The 27,630-nt window shown below is 40.3% G+C and overlaps 1 protein-coding gene across 1 annotated transcript in view; it reads left to right on the forward strand.

Annotated features, from left to right (window-relative positions):
- Positions 1-404: 404 nt before the first annotated feature.
- The window catches only part of TTC17 (tetratricopeptide repeat domain 17), a 53,919-nt gene continuing 26,693 nt past the window's right edge, over positions 405-27,630 (forward strand). The window contains exons 1-16 of the mRNA XM_005522403.3: positions 405-620; positions 12,773-12,862; positions 14,198-14,367; positions 15,320-15,431; positions 16,516-16,647; positions 17,347-17,456; positions 17,743-17,887; positions 18,268-18,407; positions 18,634-18,794; positions 19,113-19,225; positions 20,153-20,293; positions 20,623-20,738; positions 21,852-22,026; positions 22,520-22,597; positions 24,782-25,006; positions 27,165-27,351. Coding sequence (XP_005522460.3) covers positions 405-620; positions 12,773-12,862; positions 14,198-14,367; positions 15,320-15,431; positions 16,516-16,647; positions 17,347-17,456; positions 17,743-17,887; positions 18,268-18,407; positions 18,634-18,794; positions 19,113-19,225; positions 20,153-20,293; positions 20,623-20,738; positions 21,852-22,026; positions 22,520-22,597; positions 24,782-25,006; positions 27,165-27,351 — 2,311 coding nt within the window. The remainder of the gene's footprint in view (positions 621-12,772; positions 12,863-14,197; positions 14,368-15,319; positions 15,432-16,515; positions 16,648-17,346; positions 17,457-17,742; positions 17,888-18,267; positions 18,408-18,633; positions 18,795-19,112; positions 19,226-20,152; positions 20,294-20,622; positions 20,739-21,851; positions 22,027-22,519; positions 22,598-24,781; positions 25,007-27,164; positions 27,352-27,630) is intronic.

Consider the following 27,630-nt stretch of genomic DNA (forward strand, 5'->3'; position numbering starts at 1 on the left):
TGCATGGCTGCAGGGACGGCTTCGTTTGCGCTGTGCACAAAGTCGTCCCCTCGAGCCGTCGTGGCCAGTGTTCCAGTGTGCCCCGGACAAACAGCACCTCTTTTAAATTGAAGCGTTCAGCGTGTCGCCACACGGCGCTTGTTGGCATTTAACGCCGGTCTTGTGTTCGGGACAGCGGCTCCGCCGTTACCGGGGCTGCCAGGGGTCCGGGAAGCCGCCGTTGGCCGTACCCGGCCCCCCGCGCGGGGCAGTCGGTGCGCGGTGCTGTTAACCGTGCTCCAGGGCCGCGGCCCCGGGGCTGCTCCGGGACTGCGAGACCTCCGGCCGGTGCCTCCCGGTTCCTCCTCGGGCACCGCCCGCGCCCCCGCCCCGCCCCCGGCGCGGCCGCACCGCCCGCCCCCAAAATGGCGGCGGCGGCCGTTCCGCTTCCGGGGGCTGCGAGCAGGCCGGGATTGGGGAAGATGGCGGCGGCTGGAGCGTCCGGGCGGGGCGGGTTGGGGCGCGTATGGGTCTTCTCCGGTTGGGCCCTGGGCCTGTGCTCGCTGCTGGCCTCGGGGACGCGGCCCGCCGCTGCCACCACCCACTGGGTGGTCACCGAGGACGGGAAGATCCAGCAGCAGGTGAGTGGCCCTAGGGACGCGGGTGTGGAGGCACGGAGAGCCCCTGTCCGCGCCGCCGCTCACCCATAGCCCCGCTCTGTCCCGAGCCGTGCGGCGCGGGACACGGGTCTCCTTGGCCCGGTGTCAAGCCCAGCCTGTTCCCGCAGCCGTGCAGCAGCCGGGTGGCGGTGCCGGTCGCTCCCGCGGCCCCGGCACGGGGGTCTCCCGCGGCCCCGGCACGGGGGTCTCCCGCGGCGAGCTGGCGGCGCTTGTGAAACGTGGCTTGAATCCTCCGGGGCGAGGCAACGGGGAGGGGCGGTCGGTGGGTCGGGGCGAGCCGACGATGGATGTCGGCTGGAACTCTGTTTGGAGCAGCGGTGGTTCTTGCCTAGGGGCCGCTCTCGGGGAGCCTTCAGCACGAGGCCGGGTCCCGCTTTGGTGGTGAAAGCAGCGGTACCGCGGCCCCGGTCCGCAGCCGGGACCCGAGCGGGGCCGGCCCCGGGCATCCCCGGACTCCTCGCCGCGGGGAGGAGATGTCAGTGAGTTTGCGATTTTTCACGTCCAGCTGCACCCCACCCGGCCGCTTTTCTTTCCTGCTGGAAGTAGGGAAGAAGCGGTGGCATGTGTGCTCGGTGCAGGAATACACGCACGCCTTGTGGGTTTCTTTAGTAAAAATGTCTTATTTTGATAGTGGGCTGTGCCTCACGTTCACTAAGCGGCTTGAAAGAGTCGATCTGTATCTCGTGTTTAGGCTTTTTCTTAGTTGCTTGCCTTCCTTTTGTTTTAAAGGGAGCAGAAGTTTGCTTTCGTGTCAGATCTGTCCGTTTCCCTCTGGAGTGGAAGAGTTGATTGCTGGAGTAAGCAATGTGGCCTTTCCTCTGTAGAAAAGAGTGGAGACCTGAATGAATGTCCATTATCACCTTCAATTTGTGAGGATTTTTTATCGGGTTTTCCTGTCAAAATGCATTAAGATCCTCAGACAGGTGCAGCAGACTTTCCTCTGCAGGAAACTTCTGCTTTCTTTATGCTTCTTGGACGTTTTGCCTGTCTGGGTGGATCCAGGTGCTCTAACACCCTCATTAATAATAAATGAATTAATGACAACAGCTCCAGTGCTATCTCATTTCCTTTCCCCACTTAACATAGTGAGGAAGTGGTGCAAGTATATGATAATGGTCTGGAAGCATCTGTGTGTGTATACTGAGTGTATATTATAACATCTGGGTCAGGTGTTGATTTTGATTATTGCGTGAAAAGCAGCTGTGACTTGGAAAAATCCAATTAGATAAAATGGCTCGAAAACCTTATTAGCTGAATTAATTACTGATTTTAAGGAATGGTGTTGCACCATGTCAGCTAACTGATGCTACAGGTAGAAGCTTCCACTGTACTGTTGCTATGCCTTAGTCTTTTCTATTACAGTTCCAAATGCTTTGTAAGCAGGGGCATCCCCATGTTCCCTCTGTCAAGTTCTCAAAGCCTGTAGGTGAGGTGAGAAAACAGTATCTGTGGAATAACTGCTCTTACTTGCATGGTCAAAATTCATTCACCCATTTCCAGCAAGGAAATTCCAGTTATAATTATGTTATTACTTGGAATGTGGGGAGCCAGATTCTTCAGTACCCAGAATGTGGTGCTGGGAATTGTCCAGTGAGTTTTTTGTAATTAGATGCATTTTGGCATCTGTTACTGTCATGTCACTGGCTCTCATGAACATTATATTTAAATTTGTGGTTATTGCTATTGCCAATACTGCATAACACCTCTGAATTTCATTTTTTCCACTCACTTGTGTTTTGGGGAACTGCTGGACCAGTTTTTTAGTGAACATCAATGTTGTTTTAAGTGCCATAATGTAGCAGTGCTTCAATAGTTAACAGCAAAAGTAACAGTCTCCACATGTCCAGCAACAGGCAGGAATTGTTGTCCCACTCTGCATTGCACTGGTACAGTGACACCTTGAGTGCTGCATGCAGTTTTGGGTGCCTCAGGATAAGGACATTAAACTCTTAGACTGTGCCCTCCCAGAGGAGAGCAACCAGGAGGATGGAAGCTCTCAAGGGTTAGACTTACAAGAAGCAGCTGAGGTCACTCAGCTTGTTCAGCTTAGTTCTGAGGAGACCTCATCCAAGCCTACAACTTCCTCAAGCAAGGCAATGGAGGGGCAAGTGCTGATCTCCTCTCTGCTGAGAGGACACAAGGAAATGGAATGAAGCTGTACCAGAGAAAGTTCAGACTGAACATTAGGAAAGGTTCTTCACAGACAGGTCAATGGAACAGGCTCCCCAGCAAAGAGGTCACAGCACCAAATGTGTCAGAGGTCAAGCAGCATCTCGGCAGGATTCATAACATCTTGGAGAATTCATAAGTGATTTATCAGTTCATTAGTAGAACCACAATATTCCAAAATATTTAAGCTCTCCTCCTAATACCAAGGACTTGTTAGCAGGACAAAAGCCTCAAACTTCACTGCAGAGCATTCCTTTGCTTTAATTTTTCAGAATATTCTTCATTAAGTTGTTACGTGTCATGAGAACTCATGGGTCCATTCCAACTTGAGATACTCTTATTCGTTGGCAACGGGAACCTCTGCGTGCTGTGTGCTCCAGGGCCCTCACCACCTCAGATGGGCTTTGCTGGCCCTCCAAGTGAGGACAGAAACCTGAAGCAGGCACCTTCACATGGGTGCCTGGTGGAGGGGCACGGTCTCACCCCTTGCCCAGTTGGCTCCAGACTTGCTGCAGCAGCCCAGGGTGCAGTTGGCTGCCTCAGCTGCAAGGGCTTGCTGCTGCCTCACCACTAGCTTTCTCCCCACCAGATCCCAAATGCCATTTCTGAAAAGTGTTTTTCATTCAGCCCCAGCCTTTCCTGCTGCATGGGGCTATTTCATCCCATGGGCTTGTGTTACCATTGTTGGCTTCATGAGATTGGGCTGACAGAGCCCTTTCTCCAGCACCTTGTCTTGCTGCAGCCCTGCAATGGCCACGCTACCCCACGTTTGCAGAGGACACCAAGCTTGTGGTTCTCTTTTACCCGCTGTCAGTAGTAAAGACCTGTGTTAGTAATGATTGGTATTGATCCCTGAGGGACATTGCTGGTGGTCAGATGTTGTTGGACCTTGCACTGCTCATTGCAAGGCTTCCAGCACAGCAGTCTCTGACTGGAAGTGGCTGGTGATGGCAAAGAATGGTATTAATTTGCATTTATATGATTTAATTTTGGAAATATTAAGTATAATAAATATTAATGTATTATTCTTAATAAAATTATTACTAATAAAAAAAATAAATACTAATTCTTAAAGTCTGGAACACATCTTCAAAGATTACCTTTTTAGAGAGGTACAGGCTTGGTCTTCATTTGAACTACTTCAGTTTATCTGAGTGAAGCCTGTATAATTAAGATGTAGGCAAAACTTAATTGATGGTAAGACCCAGACATTCCCACTGCTGAATGAGCCACTATCTGTGAAAATGCAGATGAGCACCAGTGACAACTGACTTCCTTGTAGCTTTGAGTTTGCTACTGTGAGCTTTGTTTTCCTTGTTACCAATGTGCATTGTGGATGAGGAGCTGACAGCAGGAGTCACAGATCCTGACCTAAATACAGAATGTAGTTGCTGGAATGTGTTTGAGGGAAGAAAGGTGAGATTATTATATGTTATTGACCTAAAATCTCTTAGCTGTTTCTCCTTACAGTGCAGCAAGGGTGCAAGCATTTAATATGAGACTACATTCAAGTGAGATTGACTTTTCTGTGAGGCAAGACCACAGTTATACCCTGGCTCAGACTTGATTTCCTAGTGGTACAATAACCTGGCAGCAGTGGCAAAATTAACACAGACTGAACAATTTTCCATATATCAGCAAGATCTCATCTAGTAAATAGGAGTACTTGCTAAGTAGTTACTGTTTTTCAAGTTTCTAGTGAGCATTTCTAAATGACAGAAGAAATTACTGGTAGTGTATGTAATACTTCCAAGTCTCAGCCATCAAGAAAAAAACCATCAAGATGTATCTGTTGCTCTAGTAGCTGGTTTTCAGATCAAAGACATCATTCTTTGGATCAGTTCATGTCCTTCTTTTAGTCTGAGTCTACCTTCAAATGTGTGCCTGCAAAGCCAGGGACTGAATAATCGTCTCTCTTTAATGAGATTATATCTGCTCAGTGCATATGTTTATAAGCCATTTCACAACTCACAGTATAAAGTTCAGGCTAATATATAACTGATTTTAGACAGTGCTTGTAGGGAAGCTAGTCACTCTACAGAAATACTAGTGTACTTCAAGAGAAGAGAGAAACTTGGCATAAAGAGAGGACAGACAGTTGTCAAATTAAATGCAATGCAGAATGTAGTCATTCATGGCTTTAATGGTGGGGACCAGCTGCTACCATGGCTCAGAGACTTGACATGAGAGCTGAGGTAGGGTCTTGCTAGAGATGCCTTGGTGGAGGTGATTCAAACTGATCAAGCTAGTGGGGATTCAAAGGACTGCCTTGTTGTGGACTGCTGTAAACTCTGAAGAAGTTAGAGTAATTAAACTAAAAGAAGTGCAGAGGCCTTCCAGGCAGATGATCCAAAGCAGGATTGGGAAAGTGTTGTCAGGAGCAAAGAGCCCTTGGCAAGGAATCTGAGTTGGCAAAAAGTTGCTTTAGTTTTAATATGTTGTCGTGTGTTTTGAAGTTCATGAGAGATGATCTGGAGAGAAGAGTCAAAGAGCAATACTGGCTAGCTTATTTGGGACTAAGACAACCAGCTGCTCAACAAATGTGACATCTGAATTTCCTGTAGTGTGCTTCAGTCTGGCTTGGTGCAGTAGAGAGGGGAGACAGTACCTACCAGTTGTTCATTTGGTTGCAGATTTGAGTGTAAGAGCACCTCGAGCAAGGCAAGTTGATTCATGGGTGGTTTTAGAGCTAGTTAATGCATTACTCTGTCTGGCATCTGAGTGCACATGTATGCTAACAGGTTGGTATGAGAGCAGTGGTCCATGTGCTCAAGAATATAGGAAGAGCAGCCATCCAAACCCAAGGAAAGCTGTGATTCTAGTGCAGCCAAATAAAAAGTATTTGCTGCTTACAAAAGCATCTTCTGTGATATATTTAAGTAGTCGCTCAGTCCTATCTTAAAAATGACAGGTGAATGTTTGCTTTGCTCTTACTCTAAAAGTTAGTTTGCTTGGTTGTGTGAACTCTTATTTGACTGGATTTCTTATCCTTCCAAGTCTATTGTGTGCGAAAAAACAGCAACAACAACAAGGAAACAAAAAAGACCCACACACATACACCAAAAAAAGTTGTTCATTTTTACCAAAGTGTGTAAGGTGGAACCATGCCTTCCCCAAAGCAGTTGTCAGTACCTCCTTATGAGGGTGTGCAAAGACACCTGAGCTGATTGGTTTGAATGTTCTGTAGTTCACTAGATGTAATCCAACCTTGGGGTGAAAAGCTGCAGCAGGATGGTTCTGAGGCATAAGGTAAGGTTTTCCTCAAGGAAAGGAATACTTTTTCTGGTTTAGAACTTCTCTCTTGATCATCAGAGGAGCATAGGCCATCATGTGGTATGAAAAAATAGTAGTTTAAAAAAATAAATCTCTTCAAATCTTCTGCCTTTACATAAGTGTATAAGAAATTATTGAACCTGAATGCTTTGTAGTTGCCGGTATTGTCCCAGGTGGGGATTTAGAGCTGCACTGTCTTCTCCCAGGGGAGCACAGCCTATGTATTTCTGTGTCACTGTGAACATCACGACTAGATCTGAATTTATAAAAATAGGCCTTATATGATGTATGTGGCATCAGAAATGCAAATGTTTCATTCAGTGGAGCAGCAGTGGTGAAGTTGCTTCCACTGCTCTCAACTCGGCAGTCAGAGATTTGCATCTGAGGTGGAGGAGCTAAGAGGCAGATCCCAAGGGCTGCTGAGCTGCAGCTGTTGGTGGCCGTGCCCCTCACACCTGCCACAGCCCAGCACGTAATTTTATGCCAGGTTTTGACTGCTGACAGAAAAGCTTTAGTGCAGAGATGTCTGGATTTAGCTGAGCTTGATAATACATGGCAAGGTGGTTCAGGCTGTAAGTCCAGAATACTGTAGCAGTGTCTCTGACCACGTGTAGGCATGTCCTGCTCATTCCTCAGATGCTGGTGTTTCCATATAGCCTTTGTCCTCTGGACACGGTGTGTTCCCAGGTCCCTTTTCTCTTAGGATCTCACACTTCGATTTCCTGGCCTCTCATCCTGTTTTCTGTCACCTTTAAAATAAGGACTGGACAATCTGAAAAGATGCTATGAATAATCTGTTCAAAACTGGTTATTCTGTGGTGAGAGTTATGCTTGGTGCCTGGAATGCCTTCCCTGTATTGTGAACTTCACAGCAAAAGGGTGGCCTTGGAATTGGCCCAAGGACATGTTTGCATAAAGACCCCACCAAAGCCCAAAAGAGCAAAGTCAGCAAGACTGAAATCCACTTTTATTTCATGTACCTGCCTGCTTTAAAAATACACTGCTGGAGAAAGTTATTTCCCTCAAAGTTTAACAGAAAAAAAAAAAAAGGGTTTTCTGCTGCTCATTTGCTGAAGAAATTACTGCTCAGGGTTAATCTTTTGTAGGTATCTTGTAAGTAGTAGTAAGTCTTAAGTAAGCAATAATTTGTCTTCTTGTCTGTATTTTCAATATTAGAAGACTTGAAATTTTTAGGATTTGGCAGTGAGAAGACATCAAGAACCAGTCTGCTTTTATAAAAAAAAGTACTTGTTCATTACAAATGTATATCTGAATGATCTCTCCATCTCTTGTTTTCATTCAGCTGAGCATATGGCTACTGGAGAATATAAACCTTACCTAGAATATACAAGTTGGAAATTGATACCCTTAAGTATGACCAGCAACACATTGGGCTCATGGTGTTTCAAATAAAGTCTTGTTTCCCTTTGATGTATTTAGGTCTGTTACCTAGGATATTCATAGCTTGTGTGATCTCAGTTGAGCAGAGCTATTCAGTAGTACTGCAGTTTTGTTAGGTTTTATTTCTGAAGTGCTACAGGTGTTAAAAATTTGTGTTTTCCCTGTAGCACAGCTGGTATTAAGTACTAGTGCTTAATATCAAATATCTATTGCTGTTTGCTGACAGATTCTGCAGCATTAAGCTTTTAAATGGCTCAATACTTATAAAATCTCATTTCTACATCATTTGTCTGTGTGAGTTTTTTCAGTGACATCCCTTGGAAATAGTAAGTATCTTCTGATGCTGCCTGCTCATCATTTGGATAAGTCCCATTATTTATTTTCCAGTTTTGTAGTGTGTCTTGCGCTGAAACGTGTACAGATTTTTTTGCAGCTTCCTCAGAAATTCCATGTAGCATCATGTTGGAGTGTAAAGTATTTCAAGACAGCAAGAATATATGAAAAGACAGGCACCAGTTTTCAGATCCTTGGCTCCCCCTCAAGACTGCAAGAAGTTCCAACTCGTTGGAGGGGGAATTGCTTTTATTTTGTACAGTGACAAAACATGCACTGCCTATAAAACAAATATGGAGAGTCCATTTTTCTGTACACCATCATTTGATACAGTGTGTTTTTCAGCTTCTTTCTCTAATAATCTGCCTTCTGCATGTAGTATAATGCTTTTAGGATGTGCAGAGGCACAGAACAGCAGAACAGCTGTTTTGATTTTGATTTGCCTGTGCCTCAGTTAACAGTGGGGTTTCCACAGTATTTTATAAAAAGTCTTATTTAAAAATAGTTGACTAAGGCATTAATCAACCCTTATTTAAAGAATTTACTTCCTAGTGCTGGATTGTTGGGAAAAATATGGTGGAAGGTTTGGCAAAGCTTTCTAGTCTAATTGCTAAGAGACTTTGATATATGGAGGTAACATAGGAGATTGTAAAACTTCAGGGTTTGATTCAACTCAATGTCTTTTTTCATTACACAAATTCTTTGTGTTTCTTGCTGAATAAGGTTCTTGGTGTACTTTGTGACAGTGAATACATTTGTACTGTGCTTTATAAAGAAACTTTCACCTTTGTGCAAAGTTGAACAGAGAACACTTATTCTAGAAGTGTTTTTACTGGCAGGCTTTCTGCAGTCTTAACTATAGTAGCTGTCAAAATTCAAAGAAGGCTTTTCAGCACAACAGTTTTTTTCCCTGTTTACTGTGTTGGAATTGAAGTCAAATTCTTGCATTTCAAGCGCTTCATCTTGAATGTCACAATTTCAGCACTTTGGAGGAAGAGTAAATGAATGTCTTGCTTTGCTATAGCCAAACACTTTGAGTTAAAGATGAGTAAGTTGGACAAAGCATCTGTTCTGGTGCAGGAGGCTCCACTCTCCACACCATGAGGCTGTGTTTGTTATGTAGGTTGATGTCTGTTCTGTTGCATCTCAGAGGAACCTTGTGGAAAGTTGGTTATGTTTTGAAAAAGATTATCTTAGTCACAATATCTGTGTATTTTTCACTCATTTGACTGAATCAGGTGATGAGGCTGGATCTGAGATGAGTAAGTTTCAGTTCAAAGGCCACCTTCAAAGTCACTGCAGAGAAGTGGGTAATGAAAAGCTTACCAGGTACCTACCAGAGCTGCTTTATCACTCCTTAGCTGCATATGGGGGAGAAAACACCAGAGAAAGCTCAAGAATTTGGATAAGGAACAGGGAGAGAACACTCACCAGTTGCCACCACAGGCAGAACAGACTCAACTTGAGGAAATTAGTTAATTTATTACAAATCAGATCAGAGTAGAGTAATGAGAAGTAAAAGAAAATCTTCAAAATACCTTCCCCCAACCCATCCTTTTATTCCTATTATAAGGACTTAACCTTATTCCTGATTCCCTCTATACACTCACTCCTCCAGTGTGGCTCCTTCCCATGGGATGTCACAGGGTCCCTCCCACAAGATGCCATCTTTCAGGAACAGGCTGCTCCAGTGTGGATCCCCTGGAGGTCTGCAGATCCTGCCAAAATCCTGCTCCAATGTGGGCTTCCCACGGGTTCACATCCTCTTTTGGGTGTCCACCTGCTCTGGTGTGAGGTTCTCCCTAGGCTGCACTTGGATCTCTGCTCACTGGTGAACTGCAGGGGACAGCCTGCCTCATTGTGGTCTTCACAACAGGCTCTGGGGAAATCTTGGCTCTGGCGCCTGGAGCACCTTCTCCACTCCTTCTCCAGTGACCTTGGTATTTACAGAGCTGTTTCTCTTGCATATCCTCACTTCTCTCTTTTCTGGCCGCAATAACTTCTTTTACCTTCTTAAATGTGTTATCCCAGCAGTGCTACCAGTCACTGATGGGCTTGGCCTTGGCCAGCAGCGAGTCCATCTTGGAGCCAGCTGGAGTGTTCTCTCTCGGACTTAAGGGAGGCTTCTGGCAGCTTCTCACAGAAGGCACCCCTTGCCATGCAAACCCAATACAGCTACTAAAATTCTGTGTTAGGAGCTTTGTGTTTGCACGCTGGTAAGGTTAACTTTCTATTAGGCTGAAGGAGTCTGCTGTTATTAAAAAGTACTTGCTGGTGACAAACTGAGTCAGATGTGGAAAAGAAAATCTGAAGACTGAAGAAAAATATCCTTGACTGGGGTGATTTCCTGGTGGATTGACGTAACTTCATTAATTAATTCAGTGATATTGCTGTTTGATTGTTGAAACTTTGGTTTCTACTGCCAGATAGTAGTTGATGGGAGTGTGGTACTTCCTGCATTGCTTTCTTGTCAACCCACACACACTGGGTTGGTAACATACCACTCCAAATTCTCCAATACTAAATTCAGACCTAACTCTCAATGACACTGTCTTACCAAAAGTTAAAAACAGAAGCCGACCCTGAATATCATTCTGTTTCTGGATGAATGATAAGCCAAGATCCTTCATCTTTCAGAATAAGGTTTTCTAGTTGGTGATGCCTGCATAACTTTTCTCCAAAAATGTCTGCCCAGATGCTGTTTGTCACTGAAAGCAGAGCTGATAGTTGACTTTGCCCTCAGTGACTGTGTAGTATCATGCATGCAGCCTTTAGATGTCAAATGAGCAGTGCTATTTTGGAATGGGTGATGAAGTGCTTTAAACACAGTGAAACTTATTTTCTTTTCAAATTCAACTCTCATTCATTTGCACATTTGTTTCTTCAGCAAATGAGGCATAAACCAGTGCTACATTCAGTGCATAGCTCTGGCTTTGTGTGCAACCAGTTCAAAGTGAGGTGAGGCCCATAGGAGGAAATAGGAAATATGACCATGAATAAAATGCTGTAGACTTTAATACTTTGACTAACAAAATCATTAGACTTTTTTTGAAATTATATTTTCTATACATCTCTGCATCATGATGGATACTTGGTGATCCTTTATTTGCAACAGTAGAATCCATTATCTCCAAATTCATAGCGTAAAAATGGACTAGTATCAGTAGCACCCATTATTTTCTATTCATCTGGTGATATAAGAGAATTAATTTGCTAAGGGAGAAAATGAGTTATATGTAGCTGTTTGGGCTGTACAGGTAGCCACTGATCAAAATGGATCCATACTAAAAGAAGCACTGCAGCTTTTGCTTTGGAAAGAAATACTTAGCCAGATTTAGCCAAAAGCATGCTTAGAGTCCAGTGAAAGGAACAAGTGTTTATATCTCAAGAGGACAAGGTCCTTACTCAGTCAAGAATCTTGCAACATGTAGACTTCACAGTCAGTAGTCCATACAAAGTAGATTTGAACTTCTTATCTGACTCACAGCCAAGAGAATACAGCCCTAAGGCATAATCCGTTGACAGGACACATTAGGATGACCAGAAAATATGCTGGAGATGCAGTTCTCTGCAGTAAGGGAGTGTAACAGACATTTGCTACTTGGAAAGGTGACAAAAAAGGAGGAACTGGAGCTCAGGAACTTCTCCTGCACCTGTATATGGCAGACTTTTCCATTAAGTTGTAATATCTTCAAGTTGCATCATTACAGATGTAATGGGGTGGACAGCCCATTTAGAAGTATCAGAGCTGAAAACAGGTAAGTATTCACATCTTCATGCAGCAGCTGTTTCTGTATCCTGAAAGCTTGAGTGGAAACTGAACAGATCCAGAAAAAACATCTTGATGTAGACCATCTAGCAGTCATGTTAAATGTGTGAGATGTTGCTGTTCTTGTCACTGTGTCTTTTTATGCTGTCATCACATACTCTTATTTCCTTGTTTCTGTTCTCATGCTCCTTGAATCCTTCATGAACCAATTTAGTTTACTAGTTCAGACAAAACAACCAGGAAGGAGTTATGTTCTGTTCAGCTCCTGAGTTTGGGTTAGCTTCCAAGAGATCCTGGTGGTCACCACAGCTGGTGTGCAGCCAGTGTTACTGCTCTCGCACTGGCATATGGGAGGAAACACTGGCTGCAAGCCTGGAAGTGAGCCTTTGCATCAGCTCAGATGCTGCTACACCGCTGTAGGGACTTTCCCCTGCCTGGTGAGACAGCAGAGCTCGGCATGAGGACAAGGCTGGGTGTTTCAGCCCTGGGGTGAAGTGATGTAGTTTACAGAGTCCAGCTAGGGGCTGACGTGGAACTGCTCTGTGAGTGACTTGCCTCTAATGTCCTTCTTCATGGAGCTGTGAACTCCTTTGCACAGCTGTGGAAGCTGTAGCATGGTCTTCAGAAACAGTTTTCAGTCTTTACCTGTTTCCCTCTTGATTTTATTTATTTAATAATAATAATAATAATAATTCCTTTATTTATTAGTCCTGAAGGCAGTAGATCCTAATGGTAGGCCAGTGTGTTAAATTAGTTGCAGAAAGTTGTTGAAGCTGAAGTACTTTATGCCTTTTGAGGGACGTGGTGGAGGAATTTTAAAGTTACAAAACAAAGTAAGTTTCTGTGATTGCAGTTTAAGGTATCTAGTATTTCAGCAGTAGGTACTCTTAGTAATATTTGTTGTGGAAATCGATTTGCCTCTTATGCTTAGAACTTATGTGTCTGATTAAATTAGTATAAGTTTAAAGTTAAAGCATGAGCTGAATTGGATTCTCAAATGACAATGTTGTTTGAAGTATGGATTTTCATAATGGACATTATAATGAATGTTGACTGGACAGAAAGCCTCTGAACAGGCAAACTGATTGAATGAACATAACTGCCTTCTTCTAAAATCACTGTAATTAGGTGAATGTCTTACATGATGGACTGTTAAAATGTCTTGCAGGTGGATTCACCAATGAACTTGAGAAACCCACATGATTTGGTAATACTAATGAGACAAGAAACAACAGTTAACTACCTCAAAGAACTGGAGGTAAAGTGTAACATTTAAGTACTAACTAATTTCAGAAAATACAGATTTTTTTTTTCCGTAGACTTTATAGTGATGGTTTTAAATGGGGAAAATAATTTATTATTGGCAAAGTTCTGCTTCAGTGAAAGGATAAAAAATTTTTCAGATCTCAAGAATTTTTTCCCTCAAGTCTGCCTAACTGGTCTCTAGTTGTATCATTCCCTGTTGTTAGCCATAAATCCTAACATTTTTGCATAAAGTCACTAGATTCTATTGTACTGTATTTCAGAAGAGCGTGGAGCAAATCATCTCTGTTTTTCTTCAAGCTCATTTATTCTTGAGAAGGAGTGTGAGACCACCCTTTTGAAAAGGGCTTTTATGAACTTTGAACTGATAAACTGAAGTTTAAATACAATAGGGGTTAGGTAAGCAAACAGCTCACAGCCCTTCTGGCCATGCACCCCTTTCTTGTGCCAGCTTTGGTTTTATCAGATTGGGATGGATAACTAAGTGGAAAGCCAGATGAACACTGGAGGTAGCTTTAGGTGAATGGGAGAAGTAGGAGAATGGAAAATAAGCAGGACAGCCCCTGGTGTGACTATATTCAGCCATTCTTTCTCATCAGGGTATGCTCTTTTTTTGTGGTGATGGACGTTTTAGCTGTGGATAAAATAATACTTGCAAGCTTTTTGAGGTGTGAGTTGTGGGGGTGGAAATTACAAATGTCCAATTTGATACACAAATGGCTTTCAGCTGAAGTTACCTATTTTAAGTTCTTGTACAAATTGCTACTAGTGTATATATATCTATTTTTTCATAGTAGCATGTAATCAAATGTGTATGGCTTTAATTAAAAATGCAGGTTTTCTCATTTCACAGGTATTCTTGTACAGTACTATTCACATGTACTCATGTTCAGCTGAACTTAGCACACTCAACAGTTAAGATGATGATGATGATGTTGCAATGTCTCGTATTATTTCCACAAGATCTTAGAAAAAAAGGGGGCGAAATGTGAAAAATTGGATGTACTTGTAGCAGCCATTTCTTCTTTTCCTACATTGCCTACCATGGATCTGGAATGTTACTAATGTTACTAACCCACTTTTTAGCCTCAACAGAAGAAATAAGGGCTCATTATCTCTAATGAAAGCATTTATACGCCATCCAAATCCAGAAAAGTCCTACAGATGTTATAAAAGATAAGGAGATATTCCCAAAATTTAATAAGAATTTTTTAGATTTTTTCAAATGAACTTTGTTTTAAGGAAAAAGTTGGACTGTTGAATCATAGCAACTATAGTGTTTGCTTTCATTGGTAATACATGCTTCTGTTTCCTTTTTTTTTTCCTACAGAAACAGTTAGTTGCTCAAAAGATTCATATAGAGGAAAATGAGGACAGAGACACAGGGCTGGAACAAAGGCATAATAAAGAAGATCCAGACTGCATTAAAGCAAAGGTGCCCCTGGGAGACCTTGATCTGTACGATGGCACATACATCACCTTAGAGAGCAAAGATATCCGGTAATAAGATGCTTTAATAAGGTGCTTTATATTCTAAGATTTTTACTGAATGAAAAAAAAAATAAACAGTACCACTAAATACAGCTGAAAAATTACTAGCATTGGCTTTCTTTAGATAGGAGTTTTTTGTTTTGTGTTATGCCACTAGTTGTAAACAGGTACAACATACAAATGCTGTTTCCCCCAAACTGTCTATGCTAGCCCTGCCCTGAAACTGTTCCTTTCTGTTCCCCAGTTCTCCTACTGTTACTCTGTACTGATACGACCAGACACATGAATAAAAGTGAAATACATCATGTAGTAGGGAGTTGAATTTGTTTGAGTGTGCTTTCACTGTTTAAAACTAGATACTTGCTTTAGTGGAAACTGTCTTGACTTAAATTTGAATGAAATTCCATTGTTTACCAAGCTGTTGAACTTTCTGGTCATATTTTGTCCCCTGTGTTTAGAAAGTGAAGGATGAGCAGACAGTGTACTTGACATTCAGCATCATTGGTAATTCATGTTCAGGAATGACTGTTTTGTTTTAGTTGGGGTTTTTTTTATCATAACTGCATGAGTGCTTGAAGTGAGAAAAGATCCCTTTTATCATCATACACCTTCATTTGGACTTCTCATCACCCATATTTGGGATTGGTTTGTTTGTTTCAGTTGAAGAGTCTGTATGCATTGCCATTTGCCTGGCAGACAGATCATTAATCATAGCAGTGATACACTAGGTTGACACTGATACATATTGGAGGCTATCCAAATGTTGATATTTTCAAGCAGACAAATTTATTTTCTTTATCCTATGGTCATGACATCCTGATACAACTGAAATCTGGGAATACAGCAGAAATGGGCTAATGTGCCCAAACAGGGGATTTCCGTAATGATTAAATCAGAGTACTCTCTGTATCAGCTACCATACTGTATCTTAGGAACTTGTATTGTGTCATTATGTCCTCAGCCCTGAAGACTATATAGACACAAAGTCCCCAGTGCCTCCAGACCTGCAGCAGCCAGACTGTACAAAAGTTCTAGATCTTCCATACAGTATTCATGCTTTCCAGCACTTACGGGTAAGTGAACAAGTGGAAATATTTTTCCCCATGAGGAGGAGGAATAGAAAATTCTTACTAGCAGTTCTCACTCAGGGTTGAAAGGTATTGAATCTTCCAAGACTGTTTCACACTTCTATAAAACTACAGTTTGGCCCTGGTTAAAGTAGCTGTGTATCGGTATACAGTTTCTCTTTTGTTATTTTGGCCTTATTTTAGAGGACATTTTTAGGAAAATGGAGTATTTTGTTTTCATAACACATTTCATTAGCAAATTGGTAGCTTTCATTGGGACTACTGCTAGCTTGTGAATTGTCTCAGTTGAAAGTTGGAGAGTGCTGAACAGGGTCATTAAAATGTATGAAGATTCAGGATCAAAAAATTGTTTGCAGTTTTATTGGTAGCCCCTAACAAATGTGAATGTCTGTTTGGTATCTGAATGCCAAGCCCTAACCCAGAGGATGAGATAATTGTCCCCTACTAGTGCAAAGTTCAGCTGCTTTAGAAAAGTTACAGTGAAAGAGTAGTAGGAAAATTGGTTTGGTCAACAGCATTATATGAGCAGATTTTCTAATGCAGATTCAGCTTCAGTGCTTTTATCTTGATATTTATTTTACTGCAAGTATTTTCATCAACAAATAAGGATTTTCTTAGAGCTAAACACTTAAGTGGAGTTTTTTAGCTCTGTTCCTGGGTCTGGATATATTTTTGAAAGAAGTATGTTTATGCTTGGGGAACGAAGGAAGAGAAGAGGTGTTGGGATACTTCCCTTGTGTGCATGTCATCTGACAACCCTGACTTAAGTGCTTCAGTGGTCGTTAGTGAAATCAGTAGCTGCCAGATACACAGTGCTACCAGAACTGAGTATTTCCCCTGTAGAACTCACAAGCAGAGGCTGCTTTTGGCTGCTTCTACTGTTTTCCTATCTGCAATGATATATAGTTATCTGTCAGAGGCAAGATTGTTCTATCAATTCCCAGAGATCTTGAAAGCAAGATAAGATTGTAAAATAACCAAGCCGCACATTTTCCTGGGAGTCATGCTTTTGTTTTTATTTGTCTACTCTTAAGTGTCAGCAAATATCTGTATTCAATTTTTATTTTAGGGTGTCCAAGAAAGGGTTAACCTTTCTGCACCCCTGTTACCCAAAGAAGATCCAATCTTCACATACTTATCACGGAGGCTGGGAAGAAGTATAGAGGAAATAGGTCATCGTATTTATGATGGGCTCATGAAGGTATGAAACTGTAATCTTGCTGGATACACAAAAAAGACTGCTGGAAAGGTCTCACAAGTTTAGATACACCTTGTACAAGCAGTCAGATCTAGTTTTGCACGTGTATTGTTGGTTTACAGTTCAATTTCAAAAGGCAAACTGAGACCATTTTCTGGTAGGCAAGTAGAGGCAGGAGAAGGCATCAGCAAAGCCAGTAAATAAATACTTACTGTCACCTTTAAGGACTTATGTAGTTACGTTGTCTGGCAAGCCACATTCAGTGGTTTGTCAAGGTAATAAGAGTTTTTAAACAAAAAATGCAGGTACTTCAAGAGCAAAGAAGAAACAACAGTACTGAAGTGTGTATATTTTTGTTAAATGTCTTCCTGCAAAATCTAGGAACCCTCATTGAACTCCAGCTGAGATGCTGATGCCTAAACTACTGTCACCTCTCATTTCACCTCATTTTGTATTTTTACCTCCCTGAAATGCAAAAATTCTGTTTCTTTAATGCATTACTAACTAATATGCTAGTTCAGTGTTCCTAAACATTGACAACTGTGGCCAAATGGCAGCTTTCCAGTGGAAGAGGATAGCTTAGTGCAGCTGAGTACCAACTTTGGTGCTCTGCTTTTCATCCTATAGTAATTAAAGCCCTGATTAACCTTTTAGTTCATGTGTTAGTAGCTAGTACAGTTCATGTGTTTCTCTTTACTGCAGAACTCTTCTTCCTGGGTACTCTATAACATGGCTTCTTTTTACTGGCGAATAAAGAATGAGCCATACCAAGTAGTAGAATGTGCCATGCGTGCCCTTCATTTTTCTTCAAGGTAAGAATTGCTAATAAGGATTTCTTCTCAGATTGCTTTTCTAGTTATCCTAATTAGTAAACAGGTTTTGGTTTCTAAGACGGTATCCTAAGCAGTAATCTGTGTTACTTGTTCTTGGTCTCTGTGTGCTATACTAGGCATATAAATAGTTGAGACATTTTTCTAGTAAGTGATATATTTAATGTGTGACTGGCAAATTAATATATCCTTGTGCGTGATTCTTACAGTCTTACCTTCCTCTAATGTTAGTTTTTAATTTTTTCCCTTTTTATATTCTTTTTTTTAGACAAAATAAAGACATTGCACTGGTAAATTTGGCAAATATTTTGCACCGGGCTCACTTCTCTGCAGATGCAGCTATTGTGGTTCATGCAGCTCTGGATTACAGTGACTTCTTTACCAGCTATTACACTTTAGGAAATATATACGCAGTAAATATAATCTTTATTTTCCAAGACTTGAAGAAAATTAAATGTTACTTAATCTTTTGGGGTTGACTTGTAATGCTTTATTTTTACAGTGTGTCCTCGTGCTCCACATGCATTTCATGCTTAATGCTTAAAATTCTGTCAAGATGCTTTTATTCAAAAGTCTGTCTTTTAGCAAAGGCTTTTATTTGCACCTGGAAATAAATTCCAATAAAATTCTTCTGGAGCCTTTCTTCAATAGATATAGTGGCTTGAGTGTCAGAAATGACAGGCTGCTTGTTACCATAAAATAAAATTTAAGTTAATGGCATCTTTAAGAACTGAGTATTGTTTATTAAATGTTACTGCACAATGGCTAATTCTCTCATTTGGTCATTCTTCAGATGCTTGGAGAGTACAACCACTCAGTCCTGTGTTATGATCATGCTCTACAGGCCAAACCAGGATTTGAGCAAGCTGTAAAAAGGAAGCATGCTGTCCTATGTCAGCAAAAACTTGAGCAAAAATTGGAAGCCCAGCATAGGTAACTAAAGTGGCAATGCATACAATGAAACTCCTGTAGTTCTGTTGCAGCAATTTTTTACATTTCAAGAAGAATTGTTTTTAAATTATTGTATTTCTTTGATTATGCAATAGAATTAAGCATAAGAATACTTTAAGGAACCTAGAGTTGAAAATATGCAAGAGTGTAGGAAAAGGTGATATTCTAGAAAGCATTCAAAGTAAATCTTCTCTGTTTAATTTCCAAGATCACTTCAGCGAACATTAAATGAATTAAAGGAATATCAAAAGCAGCATGACCATTACCTTAGGCAACAAGATGTTTTAGACAAGTACAAGCTCATCCAGGAGGAACAAATCTTGAGGAACATCATTCATGAGACACAGATGGCAAAAGAAGCTCAATTAGGTACAACTTCTTAGTGTTCATGCTCATTAAAGCAATGAAATATGCCACATACTCAGATAAGTGTCAGGAAATAACTTCTTCATATATTAAGATGTCCCTGAGTGGCTCTTTTGTTTTTTTTTATTAAAACAAGAGATTGCAGTACGTTCTCTAACAGGGAATTCTTTTTGAGTCTTTTGGGGTTGGAGTTTCCTCTGGGTTGATGGAGAAAATAAAAAGGATTGACCAAACTGGGGGTGTAGAGGTTGACTGTATGCTGTCTTTGTCTTCTCAGAAACCACACTTCTCTAGTATAAAAAAATATTTTGTGCTCTACAGGGAACCATCAGATTTGCAGATTGGGCAACCAGCAGCATAGCTTGCACTGTCAGTGGGATCAGCCTGTTCGTTATCACCGCGGAGACATTTTTGAAAATGTGGAATATGTTCAGGTTTGTCTGTGAACTGATACCACTGCTTCAAGTTACATTCCATTTGCTTTATTAGTAAAATAGTTTCAATTTTTTCAGGGTTGATAAAAGGACTGCATTTTGGGTGTGGTAATTATAGTGAGAAATCTTAGTCTCTTTCTTTTCCAGAGTGCAAAGTACTTTAATGTGCATTCCTTTTGATATTAATACAAGCTGAGAGATTGTGAACTGTAGAGATGCAGAGGGTTTCTTGTAAAAGACTTTGTTTTACTTAGAAAAGAAAATAACTTGAATTCAAAATCTTCATTTTAGTCCAAAGCCTTAGTTTCCTATTATTGCACCAAGAAAATTTGGTACAAGAGTACTAAGTAGTTTTGGAAGCAAAGTGTGTACTAATACTGAAAATACAGAATTACAGCCACCTGATCAACTTGTCTGCTGTGTTACAGCTACAGATAAGGATTATGATTTCAGTTATTTTGCAGTGTGGAATCTGTTCTGAAGTTTCCCCTTAACTAGTTTAAGAAACAGGAATAATTATTTTTAATTTTGCTGTTGTCTTCTTGTTGTCTTTGATTGTTTTTCCTATTATAGTAATTATAAATTCAGATTATTGAGATAATTCTGAAAGCCTTGATCTTGAGCTGTGCGATCTAGATAAGTAGATTTTATTTGTGGTCTATTACAAGTATCTGCTTTTACCTTTTAGCATTTTTTTCCTTGATTTGCACTTGTGTTTTCATTGTTGACCTATTTACAATATGAATATTACTCTTGCATGGTCTGAGTGGATCAAGAGGCTTAAATCCTTTTTGTTTTTTCTGCTACCCACACTTCAGCTCATCAGTGAGGCTTAACTACCTAAGTGGGGAGGGGAAATAACATGGAGAAATTCAACAAGGAATGTACCATCTCCTTAATTAAAATTTATCCTTCTGTTGTTTTTAGTTTGGTGAAGACTCTTCAACTTCTAGAATGACATCCATGAATTTGGATCTTCATGCAAACCAAAGTGTTCACAGCCAGTCCTTGCAGTCTTCCCCTGTGGCTCGTTCTGTTGTTTCGGTGTGGAGTGTGGAGCCCAGCAGAGTGAGTGAAGAGGATGAGCTTTTCCCTTTCACAGAGGAGGGGTGAAAGTGAATCCTCTCCTTGTTTATGTTTCTCTGTACGGGTTTCCCATCCTTTGAATGTACTGCAGCACAGAGAGAGTTCTGTAACCATCTGCTGCATGTAAAGCGATACAGATAAGTAAAGATAGAAATTGCAACTGCTGATGTTAAAAAAAAAAAATAGTTTTAAAGATCTCTGATTTTGTTACTTTTCTTCAGACTATCCTTTAATATCCCTTTTATTACTTTGTTCGTTAGAATATTAAAAATGTTGAGAAAATAATAAAAAATAATTCTTTTCCCCCTTAGGACAAACAGCATATTCTTTGGCCTCAGCGGTCAGAATGCATGAAATCTTTCCCCAAAATTCCTCATCCAGAAGAACTACCAACTTACTTCTTACCTCCAGAAAACAGGGGATTCAGGCAAGTGTTGATTTTTAAAGCTATATTTGTAAATCTTCACTTTAAAGTGAGTATTTTCTTTCTGGAGAGGATGGATGCAGTTAGTCATCAACAGCAGAGTTATTCACACCTCTTTCTCTGGCCTTTCCACAGGAGGAAGGTATTTTCCTTGATTGTTGTCTTTGCTGTAAGTGTAACAGCCAGATCCAATTTCATGGTGATTCTTCCCTGAGTGTTAGTCCAGGGTGAACACCTTAATTACAGACAGAATGAGTATTTAAGCACAAGTCTGAATGTCTTGTGGATATATTAACAGAAAAAAAAAACAAAAAACCTTGACAGAGAGAATGAGGTGAGCATCTATTTAATAACTACAGTTAACTCTTGTACATTACATACATCCTCTGAGCGTTTTGGTTATGATAACAGAAAATGATGAAGACCAGACAACACTAAAAAAGGATTAGGAGTGGAAAACTCCAGCTCATCCCTTTGAGACAGAGGTAGAAAATCAGCTTAGTCATGGAAGAGTCAGTAATATTTGTTATTATATAGGCTAAAACAAATGTGTCTGTACTGCAATAGCAAACTTACATAGATCAATGCAATGTTCTAATACCCTAGTTGCTTACATTATAACTGTGGTAGTAAAAAAGCTATTTTGTTCTACCTAGTCAGTATAATACTAGTCTTGAGCTTGTGTTAAAGCTTACCATCTACAAACATCCAGCAGCTTCCTTTGAAAAAAAACAGTGTTCATCTTAGAGTGTTCTTTGTAAGTAATTTGGCTACCTCTTGAAGATTTTGAAATCAAGTTTTAGTGCATAAAAGTTCAGCTTTTTTTTGGTCACATATCTGTGTAGTCCTGAACTTCACAGAATCCATATTAGCATAATATGAGAACCTTCTCTACTGTTATCTCTACTGCACTGTTTATTGTTCTTGTTATTATGTGCTTAAAAATGTAAAGACCTTACAAATTACTTTTCAAGGGAAGGGTGATCCCCAAGTTTTTCATGTTTGCAGCTCATGTCTGATAGCAGTCTTCAGTAAGAGGCTTAGCAGATTTTTGTATTTCTACATGATGACCTGCAGCACATGCTGTTAATTTGTCTTGGTTCTCCTTATTGCTAGAATCCAGACAATACTGAATATCTCAAGAGATACTGTTGAGCATGGAGAAGCACAGGCACCAGATTGTTCTTCCATTACTGATGCTCGTAATAATGAATCTCTAAACATACTGGTCAAGGAACTAGACACTAATCTAGATTTGAAATTCAGGATGCCAGACGATCAAGCAAGACAAGTAAGAGATGTTTTCTTGTTGGTTTTCTTTTGGTTTCAAATCCTCCTCTTTATTTCCTTAAAAATGTTACTCACATCATGGAAGATTTTGATATTTCAAGGTAATCAGTACTTCTGAAAAACATGGGCAAATTCTCTCTAATAGTAGTGGAGAAAGTGTTCATTTTTCTGACTTCTTTCAGATGCTGACCTAAAGCACACAAAATGGGAAATTTCATTTACTCTTTGAAGGCACGTCATTCTTTTAAATCTAAGAGTCACTTGATGCAATTCCTTTCCAATTACTACTGCATTGTACCAAGGCCTTCATACTGCGTTCTGGAGATTGGTTGCTTCAGGTGTTACGTGTTCACATCCTCTTTTTAGTACAATATCTTTATCTTCCCTTTGCTAAAGAGATTTAAGGAAGCAAGTGTTGAATGGCCCTTCTAGATAGATCTTGACTGTAAAATTTATTCAGTAGTTTGGGGAAAAACAAATCTTTGTATTTCCAGGTTTTGAATTCTCGTATCGACAATGAAACTTTTACACTGCCGAAGATAGGAGTGTTTCTAGATCATGCCATGAAAAAGGTATGTCAGACTGTCACATGAGATGAATTCAGAATTCATACTTGAGATTTGCTTTTATACTTCTAAAGTAGTCAGTGACACACTAGAAAGGAGTTTATTTGCTGCCTGTAACTGAGATGAGACTGACTTAAGAATCTATGTTTACAAGTAAAGAACAAATATATAGAGATGTATCTAATTTAGCCTAACATGCATCAAACAGCCCTGTAGTTGTTTGTTCTTGTTGCAAGGATATGGAGCAGCAATATATTAGCTAATTCTGGCAGCCATTTGCTTAATTGAGAGAAGTACCTTGGAACTACTCCTCCGTCTGCCACCCCTTCCTGCATGCCTGCGTTGTGCTCTTCCTCCTCCTTCCCACTACCCTGCTTTTCCCCCTACTCTCCCTCCAAGGAAACCAACCCTCTGTCAATCTTCTGTCAGGATAATTAGCACTCTGGGGCAAAGAATGTACCTCTGTATAGAACCCTGTGGAATGCCACCTCCATCTTGCGTGGGGCCTTTGAGAGTCAAATGACAGGAAGCATTGAGAGAGACGTTGACTCTTTTTGACATGTCAAGCTGATATTTCTCAATTTTACTTTCTTGCAGAAGTTGTGTCAAGGTATTATATGTAGATTTTTTTTTTAGTCTAAAATCAGTACCATTTACTATGTGCATCTGTCTTAGCCAGGAGAAAAATGAGCAGTAGGAGTTGATTCCTATTATTATGTTGTTCAGAACAGTCCTATACATGTCTGATATCTTGCTCTGCAGTGCATGAGTATTTTGGTTTTAACTGTAGTGTTCTGTTGCTGTCATGCTAAAAGCCTGAACTTCTGTCTGCTGATGTAAGAACAGGCTTGTGTCTTACCTGTTGTAATGATAAACTACTTAGAGCAGGAATGCCACAGTTAGCATCTTTGTATTGGGAAAGACAAAATGCTAATAACTTGCTGACGATTTGGAAAGGTGATTGAGACCTGTGTATGGAGAGTAATTCCATTATTACTCTCATTATTATTATCCAAACTCCAGTGAGGAGTTTGGAATGAAGAACATGCAAGCAATGTTGTGTATGTGCATTTCAAAACAGGGGTCATTAATAATCTTGAAATTGCAGATGATGTAAGAAACTCAAACAAAGAACTTTCTATCATGTTGATCTCTTCCAGTTCATCTGGAGCCATAGTTAGAACACTTCTGTGTGAGGGGGTTTTTAAAACCTGGAACAAACATCTTTTTACTGACTAATTCAACATAGTATCACTGTTTTGCTTCCTTAATCCTAGCTGCGTGTTTCCTACACAGGCATGCACCTAGGCTTCAGACATGTAGGTAGGACTGGACATCCATTTCAGGTGTTGCTTTTATACTGTAAATGTTTTGTAGAATTGGGTAGTACAGAAGGATGAAAATATTAAAAAATACAACATGCTTCTAAATATTTTCTAAGTGCATCTGAAAGCGGGTGTTTTACCTACCTCTGTCAGCCTGTCAGTATATTAAATTTTGCTATTTCTCCTGTAGGCTGAGTGCTTGTTTTTGCTGTTGTAGGTTAAAGAGGAGGAAGGAACACTCAAGGTGTATTTGACACTTCCTCCATTCTTTCACCTGCCCTCACTTACTGCTTGCTGTTTTATAATCTTTAAACAGTATCTAATGCATGCCAGTTTTCAACTTTCATAAGACAAATAGATAACTAAATCTAAGAAAAAACAACTGTGTAACCTTAAATTGACAGGGAAAGGTAATGTTAGACAGAGGGTCTGAAAGCACATCTAACTGTAATTTAATAGCTGCCTGATTTTCAACTTCCAGCATTTTACATAGATCTGTGATCTGTGTTTGTATAATTTTAAGACTCTGAAGTGCTTGACAAGCCTTGCTTCCTGTAGTGAACTAACCATTATCGCTTGTACATTTTAAGGGTTTTTGTGGTCGTGATACAAAGCATTCATATGAGTAGTGTGAGCAAGAGCTGCTACTAAATTACAGTTCAGCCTGTAAATCCAGTCCATTTGAGTAGAATGGTGCAGATTGAATAATCTGCTAATAGTCACAGCAAAGTCTAATTTGTATCTAGTTAACAATGTAGTATGCAAGAGTGAGTTCTGTTTGCTTCTTATTAAAAAGCAGGCATTTCTGTCTTCCTGTGACACCTCTTCGTGGGTGTTTTTATCCTTTTCCCTGACTCTCCTATAGCCAGAAGATCCTCTATGGCTTGTGCTTAATGAAGCTGGATTGTACTGGCGTGCAGTTGGAAATAGCACCTTTGCTATCACCTGTTTGCAAAAAGCATATAATTTGGCTCCACATGAGTATCAGGACATCCCTCTGGTCAATCTTGCTAACCTCTTGTTTCATTATGGTCTTCATTCGGATGCCAGCAGGCTCCTGCTGAAGGCTTTGGCCATCAATGCCTCTGAGGTAAGATGATGGGGTTTATGTTTGCTCAGCAGTGAATGTGTTTCCCCTCATTATTTTCTAAGTACATGTCACTTGTGCTTACCTGTGCATGCAGTTCATCTTCCAGCTTGTGACTTGCAATGGATACTAATTTTCATATAAATTCTTGACTGTACCAGGGGTGGTGCTGATTGTTGAGAGTATAAACATCTAGAGAAGTTCTTGTAAATCAGTGACAGACTTTCAGCCTCCCAAAACCTATTATTATCAGCAGTGCCTCCAAGGAATTTAATCGTGCTGTTTGGCAACATTTTATCCTAAATAAAACAGCGATCTGTCAAGCTGTCAGCTTTGTATCTTGGTTCTTGAACCCTTTAAGTAGCACGTGTGCCACCAAGATCTTTGACTGTATAGACATCTTTCTGACACTTGACTTTTTATCTGTACAGTTCTATTTGTCCCTAGGTTTTGTATATATGCGTAGAGGAAAAAGTGTTGTTTTCTAGTTGTTTGGTGGTTTTACTTCCAACCATAGATTCAAACCAGGTTTTTGTATTTCTGAACAGTAACATAATAAATGTTCTGCAGGTTGTCACCTGTGTCAGATAGACAGTTTCTGTATACACTGTTTGAATTACTGGACTGGCCCGAACAGTTGTGAAAAGGAAGGGGGAGGGAATGGCATAGCAGGGAACACCTTTTCTCTAGGAGATAATTTTGGTCTCACATTAGAGACACTTCAGTAAGTTCAAGTGCTTTCTTTCCTGTGCTTCTGCCTCTCTACTTAGGTTAACAGCATTTAAACCTGCCAGGACATCAGTCACCTAGCACATAAAAAAGCCAAAAACAGAATAAGTTTATTCAATGTAGCATTCAGAAACAAATTTTCAGGTGTTGGAAAGGAATGTAGTCCATTTGGGTGGTAGGTAAGTGCGAAAAGGAACTACAGGAAGAACTATGCTTGAGTGATGTGCCTTAACAACACTTGAAAACACAGCCTTGGAGGGGGAGGAACCTAGGAATCCTTAGGGCAATGATGTGTGAGTGGGGCTTTTCTTCAAAAACAGTAATAAATCCTGCCTCATTACAGTAATGCCTGCTCGTGTTTTTTTCAGGTGTACTCAGTTCTGTAATGCCTATTGTACCAGAAAAACTAGCAAGAGGCATTGTACTTGAATGGTATTTCCTGGAATATAATGGAAAGTAAATACTAATTAAAATTTCTTACAACTACTGGAAGTAAAATATGTGCTCTATCAGCAAAAGCAGTTAAAAAGAAAAAAAAAAAAATCCTGTTGCTCAGCTTGCACCGTTTTCTGAATGCAATTTAGTAATACAAGCTGAGTTGGAAAAACTTCAGCTAGTGCTCAGTCTTCACATTTGTAGATAATCATTGTAAAAAATGTTTCAGTGAGAAAAATGACTGCTAAATTACAATGCTGTAGTTATTATTCCAGCAGTGTATGGTTAATTGCAGCAAATTACTTTGTCCAATTGAAAGACTTTTCAGTCAACCAATAAATGTAATGCTTTACTGTGTGCCTGTATTAAAGTGTAGAGGTCTACCCAGTGGAAAAGGTGTTTATAACCTTTACTTTTCAAAAAAAATACATGTTTTAGTGATAGTAGCCAAAAGCAGTATACAAAAATACTGTTCTACAAAGAATTGAATGCCATAAATGTGTACCCCTCTAGGCTAGTGTGACAGTGGTGTTTTCAGTAACCTGGCTTTGCTATGGTAAATCTGAATTGGCAAATGCAAATCTGTCCTGCTAAAGCATTAGTGATATTTTTGCTTTTTTGCGGATTTCTAACGATTCTAAATTGTCTTTGCGCATTTCCGTTTAGTCCTTTGGTATTCTCTGCATTGTGTTTCTGATGGTTATAAGTAAGTACTTAATGCTTCATTTCAGTTTGTGTGTATTTAACAGCTGTTTTTTTAATTGTAGAAAGATGGAACTCCTAACACAACCCTATGGCAAAACAACTTTTGGTTACCACCAAAGCATCAAACTTTTAGTTCTCCATTGTAAGAATAGGCAATGCCTGTTTAAGAAGTTTTCTAAATTCTTTCCCATCAAATTTGGGAGGGTGTGACTTAAGGGTTTTTCCTACTTGGCTTCAATCTCAAACAGCAAACATGCTTTTATGCTGCAGCGTGTTGCTTTTCTCTTCACAGCCCCTGACTTTTTTGAGCCTAGGAAACGCATACCTGGCTCAGAACAACGTTAGTGGAGCACTGCAGGCCTTCAGACACGCACTGGATTTGACAACCAAGTGCTTGGAGTGTGAAAGCAGCCTGAAGATGATCCGCTGTTTGCAGTTTTACCCTTTCCTGTACAACATCACCTCTTCTGTGTGCAGTGGTAAGAACTGCTGAAAGATATAGCACAAGTCAAGTAATGTCTGTTTGCCTTGGGACTTGGAGATTTTTTTTCCAAGTTTCCACCCTTTTGCTTTACAGTGCATTCTACCTTTAAGGATCAAGGCTGAGACATTATTTTTAATGGAAAAGTTACAGTTCATTAAATAATTGCTTGAGGATGACTTCTTGAATATCTAAGATATCTATCTTGAGAGATTCCAGTGAGTGCAAATTGCTTCCTGTCAATAATACCTTAACAGCACTACCGATACCTTACTGG

The sequence above is a fragment of the Pseudopodoces humilis genome, chromosome 7, assembly GCF_049639895.1.
Source record: "Pseudopodoces humilis isolate 2021_Gansu_Grassland_sample_001 chromosome 7, ASM4963989v1, whole genome shotgun sequence".
In the NCBI taxonomy this organism is placed as follows: Eukaryota; Metazoa; Chordata; class Aves; order Passeriformes; family Paridae; genus Pseudopodoces; species Pseudopodoces humilis.